Genomic DNA, 11,193 nt, shown 5'->3' with positions numbered 1-11,193 from the left:
GTTCTGGGGACATATGTATAAAAATAAACCTCTGAATCACTTGAAGACATTGGCTCTGGTGTGGTGTGTTTTGACATCCAATACCTTTAAGCAGGAGAGAACAGCAGACCCAGCCCTGAGCTGAGTCAGATCATAATGATGAGGGTCCTAGGTAGAACACCGGGCTTGGGGAAGAAGCATGGATCCAGTAACTAGAGCAATGGACAGGGGAGCCTGGACCTTGGGACAAGACATGTGCAAAGTGGTAAAGAGCATGACTTTGCTGCCTTTCCGTTCATTTAGAGCATCCATCATGCACCAACTGCAGGTGCTGGGCTACATGCTGGCTCTACGGCGACAACTAAGACAGGATTGTCCCAGCCCTGGTGAAGTGGGTGAACAGAAATGGCTTCCGCTCTCCTGCTAGCTATGTGATCTTGGGCAAATCACTTCAGCGCCCTGTGATTTGGTTTTCTCAACTGTAAAATAAGGATGATAATACCTACCTCACGTGGTTGTTTTGAAGCAGTGGCAGCTCCTGGATTTCCATACAGGAGTGACTCAGGCACAGTTTTTAGTCGGAGGGGACAGCCTAAAAAACAGCTGGGTCACAGTGTGTAAAAAATACCAAGGAGGGCTTCCCTGGTGGCGCAGTGGTTGCGCGTCCGCCTGCCGATGCAGGGGAACCGGGTTGGGGCCCCGGTCCGGGAGGATCCCACGTGCCGCGGGGCGGCTGGGCCCGTGAGCCGTGGCCGCTGAGCCTGCGCGTCCGGAGCCTGTCCTCCGCAACGGGAGAGGCCGCAACGGAGGGAGGCCCGCATACCGCAAAACAAACAAACAAACAAAAAAAAACACCAAGGAATCAGCAGTGTCTGTCTTTTCATTCTGTAGATAATTATTGGGAGTTGTTTTTCAGAGATATTACGGAGATGGGAGGAAAGCTAAAACTCTCCTTCCCCCTGACATCCTTCAAGCCACCTCCTGACTCAAATACTTCATGAGGACAAAGCAAAATAATGTGTGTAAAGTGCTTACTACAGTACCTGGAACATAGTAAGTGGAACCTTAACAAAATCCAATTGTACAGTTTGGTCCACAAAGACTGGACTTACACAACCATAATCAGCAGGTTGGGCTAGATTTACAGTAATTCTTAGTTCTCGCTACACCTCAGCATCATCTCAGGAGGTGTTAAGGGATACCTGTGCCTAGGCCCCAGCCCCAGAGGCTCTGAATCAATTGCTCTGGTCTGGATCCCTAAAATCTGTATTTTTCTTTTGCCGCACAGCATGTGGGATCTTAGTTCCCCGACCAGGGATAGAACCTGCGCCCCCTGCATTGGAAGCATGGAGTCTTAACCACTGGACTGCCAGGGAAGTCCCTAAGATCTGTATTTTTATTTTTATTTTATTTTTTATTATTTATTTATTTTTTTTTTTGTGGCACGTGGGCCTTTCACTGTTGTGGCCTCTCCCGTTGCGGAGCACAGGCTCCGGACGCACAGGCTCAGTGGCCATGGCTCACGGGCCCAGCCGCTCCGCGCCATGTGGGATCTTCCCGGACCGGGGCACGAACCCGCGTCCCCTGCCTCGGCAGGCGGATTCTCAACCACTGCGCCACCAGGGAAGCCCAGATCTGTATTTTTAAAATCTCACAAGGTGATTCCTAATGTACGTCAAGGACTGAGACCAATATTAGGGCCTGGAGATGCTTCTAAATCTGGAACTGGGCATCCAATTATCATCTCCTAGCAAGAAGGGAGACCTGAAGACCCTGGGAATGAGTCATGGCCTTTAAAAGTAGGGTCGGGGGGATGGTGACCACATTGATCAAACTACAAGGTGGGTGGCTGTTCCTTTTTCCTTTCCTTTTTGCTTCTATTATTATTATTATTTTATTTTATTGCTTTCAAAGATATAGCATTATGCCAATAGAACTATAACCACAGTGTTCTTTCTCATGCTTATCCCAATGGAAATGCCGCATCATAAAACACTTTGGGAACTCACTGGCTAATTGAATGAATAATTCAATCTTCAGGAAATTAGAAGCAGCATAAACATCCTTTTATAAAATTTTGACTTTGAGCTCAAGATGTTGCTTGGCAGATACATTTGAGCATATGTGCATCTTGTTTATTTCTGGGTTCACAGCATCTATTCCGGTGACTTTATACAGAGTAGGCTCTCAGTAATTGTTTGTTGAATGAATGAAGGAAGGAAGGAAATTAGCATGGCTCCCCAGACTGATCAATGGAACTGAGCTTAGCTGCTAAGACATAGTCTAGTTTAGGAATGCATACATGTGAGACAAGTCTCTTGTCTTTATATTAGGAAGTTAATGTTAATTTTTAATTAAATAATTGTAACTAAGGATTCTCATATGTGCTGCCACCCACAGAAGACTTAAGTGAGTGAAGAGGAGTTAGAGTTAAGACTCTGAGCTGGTATATCAATAGTTCTGATACTTCCTCCTTGAATATGTACCACTAGATCAGTGCAAATTTGCATCTTGATTATTAAAAAAAATAGCTGGGTCACAGTGTATAAAAAATACCAAGGAATCAGCAAAAAGAAAAAGCCTGTAAAATTAATGAGCTAGCAAGGTTGCAGGGCACAAGATCAACACACAAGATTCCATTGCACTCCTATACAGTAGCAACAAACGTGTGGAAGGAAATTAACAATACAACCATTTTAAATCACTCCTAAGGAAATGTAATACTTAGGTATAAATCTAACAAAATATGCATAGGATCTCTATGCTGAAAATTATAAAATGTTGATGCAAGAAATCAAATATTTAAATAAATGGAGAGACATACCTTTTTCATGGATTGGAAAACTCAACATAGTAAAGATGTCAATTCTCCCCAAATTGATCGATAGGTTTAATGCAATTCCTATCAAAATCCCAGCAAGATGTTTTGTACCTATAGATAAGATTATTCCAAAATATATATGGAAAGGCAAAGGAACTAGAATAGCTAAATCGATTCTGAAAAAGAATAAAGTGGAAAGGATCACTCTACCTAATGTTAAGACTTACTATATACCATAAAAACATAGGGAAGTGAGAGGTACAGTGTCCTTACAGATACACTTTCTCCAGCTTACTCCCTCTAGGCATCTTATCTGACCTCTATCTCTCTCTCTCTAGGTTCTAGATCACATGGTCTTGTTTTTCTAAAGAATGGATAGTATAATATCGCTTATATGTAGAATCTAGAAAAACGGTACAGATGAACTTATTTGCAAAGCAGAAGTAGAGACACGGATGTAGAGAACAAACTTATGGATACTGGGGGGGAAGGGGGTGTGGGATGAATTGGGAGATTGGGATTGACATATATACACTACTATGTATAAAATAGATAACTAATGAGAACCTACTTACAGCACAGGGAACTCTACTCAGTGCTCTGTGGTGACCTAAATGGGAAGGAAAACTAAAAAAAAGGGGATATATGTATATGTATAACTGATTCACTTTGCTGTACAGCAGAAACTAACACAACATTATAAAGCAACTATACTCCAATAAAAATTAAGATAAATAAATAATTTTTTTTTTTTTTTTTTTTTTGGTATGCGGGCCTCCCTCTGTTGTGGCCTCTCCCGTCGCGGAGCACAGGCTCCGGACGCGCAGGCCCAGCGGCCATGGCTCACGGGCCCAGCCGCTCCGCGGCATGTGGGATCCTCCCAGACCGGGGCGCGAACCCGGTTCCCCTGCATCGGCAGGCGGACGCGCAACCACTGCGCCACCAGGGAAGCCCAATAAAAATATTTTAAAAACGTATTATATACCTACAGTAACCAAGACAGTGTGGTATTGGTATATCAATAGTTCTGATATTTCCTCCTTAAATATGTGCCACTAGATCTGTGCAACCTTGGATCTTGACTACTAAAAAAAATAGTTGGGTCACAGTGTGTAAAAAATAGACACATAGATCAATGGAACAGAATAAGGATCCTAGACTAGATGAACGCAAATATGTTCAATTGATTTTTTATGAAGATGCAAAAGCATTCCAATGGAGAAGGAATAGTATTTCCAACAAAGGATGCTAGAGCAATTGGACATCCATACACAAAATCAAAATGACCCTCAACCTAAATCTCATACCCTACACAAAAATTAATTCCAAATGATAATAGATTTAAATAAAAACAAAATTATTTTTAAAAATTTAGCAGAGATCATAGGAGAAAATCATTGATATCCAGGGCTAGACAAAGAGTTCTTAGGACATGATGCTAAAAGCATGATCCATTAAAAAAAAAAAGTAATAAATTGGACATCATATTTTCCCTGGAAAGATCCATTAAGAGAGTGAAAAGACGAGGTAGAGACTGGGAGAAAATATTTATAAACTGGATTCGTTTCCTAGGACTGCCATAACAAATTACTACACATTTGGTGGTTTAAAACAACAGAAATGTATTCCCTCACAGTTCTGCAGGGCAGAAGTCAAACATCAAGGTGTCAGTATCCTTCTCTGAAGGCTGTAAGCAAAGGATTCTTCCTTGCCTCTTCCTAGTTTCTCATGGTTGCTGGCAATCCTTAGCATTCCTTGGCTGTAGATGCATTACTCTAATCCCAGCTTCCTTTGCCACATGGTGTTCTCCTTAAGTGTCTGTGCCCAAATTTTCTTCTTTTTATTAGGACACCGGTCATTGGATTAGGGCCCATCCTCATCCAGTATGACTTCATCTTACCTTGATTATATCTGCAAAGACCCTATTTCCAAATAAGATCACAGTCATAGGTACTGGGGTTTTGGGGGAACACAATTAAGCCCACAACTTAAACCATATATTCAACAAAGGCCTTATATCCATAATATATAAAGAACTCTCAAAACTCAACAATAAAAACACAATCCATCCAGTTATAAAATGGGTACAAGACATCAGCAGATATTTCACCAAAGAGGAGACATGTATGGCAAATAAGCACAGGAACAAATGTTCAACATCATTAGCCACCAGGGAAATGCAAATTAGAACCACCAGGAGTTATCACTACACACCTATTAGAACAGTTAAAATAAAAAATAGTGATAATACTAAATGCTGGTGAGGATGTGGAAAAATTGGATCACTCATGCACTGCTAGTGGGAATGTAAAATGGTACAGATACTCTGGAAAACAGTTTGGCAATTTCTTATAATTTTAAATATACACTTACCACATGACCCAGCAATCCCACTCCTGGGCATAAAGAAATGGAAACTTACGTCCACACAAAAAAGTGTACACTACTGTTCATGGCAGTTTTACTTGTAATAGCCAAACATTGGAAATAATTCAAATATTCTTCAATGAGTGTTGGTTGCACAAACTCTCGTATATGGTGGAACACAGCAAAAAAATAAATGAACTACTGACACATGCAACAATTTCGATGGATCTCAATGACGTCATACGTAGTGAAAAAAATCTCAAAAAGTTATATACCGTATTATTCCATTTACATAGCATTTTGAAATGACAAAACTTCAGAGATGGAGAACAGATTAGTGGTTGCCATGGGACGGGGATGGGGGTTAGGTGGAAATCCATAGAGGGAGCACCAGGAAGTTATTTTGTGGTAATGGAAACAGTTCTGTGTCTTGATCGTGGTAGTGGTTACACAAATCTATACTTGGGATGAAAATGCATAGAGCTATACACGCATAAGTGAATGTAGGTTTAAAAACTGTGGAAAATGAATAAAGTCTTTATTTAATGATATTATACTAATGTCAATTTTCTGATTTTGATATTGTACTACAGTTATATAAGATGTCACCATTGGGGGAAGCTAGGGGCAGGGTGTGTGGCTCTTACTACTATTTTTGCAACTTCCTGTGAGTCTATAATGATTTCAAAGCTTTTTTAATGGTCTGAATGCCAGGTGTGTGTGTGGATTCCATTAAATTATCTTCATCATCTTTGCAGGATCATCAGAGTTATTATAAGCTCTGTGTAGTAATAATAAAGATTTATCAAGTACTTAGTATGTGTGAGCTACTGCGTTAAGCATTTTACATTCATTATCCCTTCTGATTCATACTCTAGCCAGAAGAAATAGATAGCATTATGTCATCTGCCTTTTATAGATCAAGAAACTGAAAATCGGAGATCTGTAACTTGCCCCAGGTCACAGGGCTCTAAGTGGCAGAACAAAGGCTTGAACATGGACCTACCTGACTCCAAAGCGTGTGATTGAAAACACAATGCCATAATGACTCCATACTCGGGCAGTTGTGAGGCCAAAATGAGCCATCATATGTCAGTTGCCTAGCTCAATGTCTGGAACATGACCAACATGCAGTGACCAGCATGCTTTTACTATCATCATCTTCATTACAGATGATCCCCGACTTACAATGGTTCACCTTTAGGATGTTGCAAAAGCGATATGCATTCAGTAGAAACCCTACTTCGAATTTTGAATTTGACCTCTTCCCGGGCTAGTGATATGCGGTCAGATACTCTCTCGTGACGCCGGGCAGCGGCAGCCACGGCAGCTCCCCGTCAGCCACGCGATCACCCGATACCCTTACAGTCATTCTGTACCCAGACAACCATTCTGTTTTCCGCTTTCAGGACAGTATTCAATAAATTACAGGAGATATTCCACACTTTATTATAAAATACTTTGTGTTAGAGGATTTTGCCCAACTGTATGCTAATGTAAGTGTTCTGAGCACGTTTAAGGTAGGCTAGGCTATGATGTTCTGTAAGTTAGGTGTATTAAATGCATTTTCAACTTAAGGATTTTTTTCAACTTATGATGGGTTTATTGGGACATAACCCCGTTGTAAATGGAGGAAGATACGTATTATTTACTAACTGTGGTCTTAGCCTTAGCACTGAGGAACATCTGGTCCTTATGCATAGGGCAATGTGAATAATGCCATGAGTCAGATTCTCATTTGTAAAATCATAAAAATAACGACCACACAGGGTGATTGTGAGTTTTGAGTAAAATTAAAGGTGATAACATACGTGAAGAGTGCTCTGTAAACAGCAAAGCTCCCCACATGCTAGCTGCAGTGCATTTCATTCTATTACTTTACCTGGAGATTGGCAGCTAAAAAGCTTTTTGCCTCTCAGCCATGCCACAATCCACAAGCTCATCACCCTGCTCGCTCGCTATGTGTTTCTATGGCATCAATCACCATAGTTTCTAGATTCTTTGACAGAAATATTAGGTGAAAGGCAGTTTAATGGGAGGAATCTGTGAATTTGATTCAAAGAACTCCATCCTCTCCAGCTTGAAGCCGCGTTAAGCTGAGCAGCAGGTCACATATTCACTGATTTTCCATTCATTGCTTCCAGGTTCCTTTGGCAAAACTTAACGTGATGAACTTAAAGTTTTTAAAATTATTATTATTTTTATTGAAGTATAGTTACTGTACAATATTGTATAATTAGAGGTGTACAGTATAGTGATTGACAAATTTAAAGGTTATACTCCATTTATAGTTACTATAAAATATTGGCTATATTCCCCGTGTTGTAAATCTATCCTTGTAGCTTATATTATACCTAATAATTTGTACCAAACTTAGAGTTATTTTTGAGGGTTTCAATAATTGACAGCTTTCCCCCAAATCGTCTTTCCTCCTGGTGTAGAATTTCACGGTCGTTCCTCTACATCAGGGGTTGGCCAGCTATGACCCGTGGGCCAAATATGGCCTCCCATCTGTTTTTGTATGGTCCTTGAACTAAGTGGTTTTGTCTTTATATTTTTTATTGCTTGAAAAAAAGTAAAACATAAGAGAATAATATTTCACAACACATGAAAATTACATGAAATTCATACTTCAGTGTCCATAAATAAACTTTTGTTGGAACATAGATACTCTCATTGTTCAGGCAGAACTGAATAGTTGTAAAGCTGAAGATTTTCTTAGCTGGCCCTTTACATATAAAGCTTGCCAACCCCTGCTCTGCATGATAAGAACGTCAATCATCCCAAATGAACTTATCTACGAAAAAGAAACAGACTCACAGACATAGAGAACAGACATGTGGTTGCCAAGGTGGGGTGGGGGAGGGATGGATGGATTGGGGGTTTGGGGTTAGCAGATGCAAATTGTTATATGTTTTCGGTGGCCAAAAAGGTTCGTTCGGTTTTTTCCATACGATGGCTCTAGTAGCACTTAGTTGTCTTTAACTTCATTCCAAAACAATTTTGTTAGAATGTATGTGACAGCTGTCATATCAGCGTGCATTTATAAAAAGACATCAAAATTGGTGAATTTTTGTGTAGCCATTTTAATATTGAAGATGGAAGAAAAAAAGTAACATTTTAGGCATATTATGCTTTATTATTTCAAGAAAGGTAAAAACGCAACTGAAATGCAAAAAAGATTTGTGCAGTGTATGGAGAAGGTGCTGTGACTGATCGAACAGGTCAAAAGCGGTTTGCGAAGTTTCGTGCTGAAGATTTCTCACCAGACACTGCACCTTCGGAGTTCATTTATTTCGGTCGTTACAAAATTCTCTTAATGGAAAAAATTTCAATTCCCTGGAAGACTGTAAAAGGCACCTACCTGGAACAGTTCTTTGCTCAAAAAGATAAAAAGTTTTGGGAAGATGAAATTATGACGTTGCCTGAAAAATGGCAGAAGGTACTGAAACAAAACGGTGAATACATTGTTCAATAAATTTCTTGGTGAAAATGAAAAATGTGCCATTTATTTTTACTTAAAAACCAAAGGCACTTTTTGGCCAACCCAATAGAATGGATAAACAACAAAGTCCTACTGTATAGCACAGGGAACTATATTCAATATTCTGTGATAAACCATAATGGAAAAAAATATGAAAAAGAATGTATAACTGAACCAACCCAATAGAATGGATAAACAACAAAGTCCTACTGTATAGCACAGGGAACTATATTCAATATTCTGTGATAAACCATAATGGAAAAAAATATGAAAAAGAATGTATAACTGAATCACTTTGCTGTACAGCAGAAATGAACACAACATTGTAAATCAACTATAATAAAATTAGTTTTTAAGAAAAGAACATTAGTGATCCAATATGGAGGCCAATACAAGCTAGCTAGTTCGACACTCAACCTACACTGAGCCCTACCCCTCATATCCCTACACACCTTTCACACACCCCCACCCCCCATATTTCTAACCAAATCTATCTCCCACACTATACTGCAAGCTCTTTGGAGGGAAGGATCCATTTTTTTCTCCTGGTATCCTACAAGGTGCCTGGCACGGTGTTTTACTCCTAATAGACAAGTGATGAGTGTGTTTTGAACAACAGAGCTGGATCAAATTTCCATAGCAACTGGGTTTCTGAAGCGTCACCATGCAGAATTATTTATACCCCATCAATTCCATTCAGTGCCTGAGGTCAGATGTAGAGATGTTACAGGTAAAATAGTATTTACACTCGATTGCAGGACGATTCAGGAATCACAGTTCTGTTTCAATGTCTGTTGTTTTTACTCTTGGAGTAAAGAAGACCTTCTCAATCTGTCAGAAAACCCCCAAACCATAAAAAGATTGATACATTAGACTACACAGTAATAAAGAATTTATGAATGGCAAAACCACCTAAACAAAGTGAAGAGACAAATGAACTGGGGAAAAGAGGAATTAATATCAGATAGAGAGCAAATTTCCCTAAATGAACAGCTTTTACAAGTCAATAGGAAAAAGACCAACAAGCCTTAGAAAAATAGGTGAAGAAGATGAACAAACAGTTCACAGAGGAGCAAATACAAATGGCTATTGACATAAGAAACGATGCTCAGGGTGGTCCTAAGTGCAACCCTCGGTCCCAGCTAGTCCTTGCCCGCGGGAGGCAGTGGAGCCCGGGAGAAGTCCAGCACGAACCTCTCCTCCCTTATCTTCATCGCTTAGGGAGCCGTCATGTCATTCAGCAGTCACTTACCACGCACCTGCTACAAACCAGATGCTTTGCGAGGTACTTATGTGCTTATCTTTTTTCTAAATTGAGGTAGCGTTCATACCCACCACCTATCAAAATACAGAACATTTTCATCTCCCCAGAAAAATTTCTTATGCTTCTTCCCAGTCTATCCCTGCCCCAGACCTTTATTTTGATTTCTATTATCAGGGATTAGTTTTGCCTCTTGGAGAACTTCATATAAAGGGACTCATACAGAAAAAAAGAAGATGCTCAGCTTCGGTAATAAGAGAAATGCAAATCTAAATTCCACCACGATACCATTTTTCACCTATAACATTGACAAAGGTTAATGACATATTTCACTCACGAAAGTGCGGGAAATAAGCACTCTCATGCACCGCCGGTAGAAGCATACATTTTCCCTGTATAAAAATACTCACGCCTTAAAAAAAAAACAGACAAGAAAACAAAATATGCATGCCTTTTGACAAAACAGTTCCACTTCTAGGAATGTATTCTGCAGATATACTCATATATGTGTTAAATAATTTACACACAAGGTTAGTCATTGCAGCATTTTAAAAAACAACAGCAAAATATTAGAAACGAGCAAAATATAAATCAGTAGGTGCCTGATTAAATAAATGATGTTAAATCTATAAATAGAATACTCTGCAGCCATAAAAAGAATAAGGAAGGGTTTTACATGAAAGAAAATGATAGAATTTTCAACGTATGTACACCCTCTTGTAAATTTTGAATTTATAGCATGTGAAGCATTACTTATACAAAAGTAAATTTGATTTTTAAAATGTGTTTATTTCTTGGCTCTTGATGGCAGACATTCAGGGTTTGTTTCATCGCCATTCCTTAGACATAATCCTATCTGTTCAGTAGTTAATAAAACCTATTAAATAAATGTTTGCTTGTAAGGGTAAGGATTTGCCGATTTAGGGAAGACTTTAGGCTATTAGTCCTGAATGGTAGCACATAAAAGTTTAGTCTGGGGCTTCGCAATGAAAATCAAGGTTTATGGAAATATAAACACATTTTAACTTAGTCACAGGCACTGATGGTGATGAATATAGGCAAAACCTCTCACTTACAGTGAATCATGAATTTTGATAATTGAAGTGTAAATAGGACCATAAATAGAATTTCCAATTCTTCTCCTATGCCAAATACATCAGATAGGGTTTAGTCATGACATGTTTATAATGAGTGATATTTCTTCCTTATTTCCTGCACCCTGTTCTGTGCAGTCTAGTACTGATCATGAGCGAATGAAGGACTCTGCCTCTTCCCAGGTCT

At 39.4% G+C, this 11,193-nt stretch overlaps 1 protein-coding gene across 1 annotated transcript in view; it reads right to left on the bottom strand.

The window, feature by feature from the left end:
• Positions 1 to 6,440: 6,440 nt before the first annotated feature.
• ADGRG4 (adhesion G protein-coupled receptor G4) overlaps positions 6,441 to 11,193 on the bottom strand; it is a 115,534-nt gene continuing 110,781 nt past the window's right edge. The window contains 1 exon segment of the mRNA XM_028482340.1: positions 6,441 to 6,569. Coding sequence (XP_028338141.1) covers positions 6,441 to 6,569 — 129 coding nt within the window.

This window comes from Physeter macrocephalus, chromosome 21 (assembly GCF_002837175.3).
Source record: "Physeter macrocephalus isolate SW-GA chromosome 21, ASM283717v5, whole genome shotgun sequence".
NCBI lineage: Eukaryota > Metazoa > Chordata > Mammalia > Artiodactyla > Physeteridae > Physeter > Physeter macrocephalus.
This window is presented reverse-complemented; position numbering and strand designations above follow the sequence as displayed.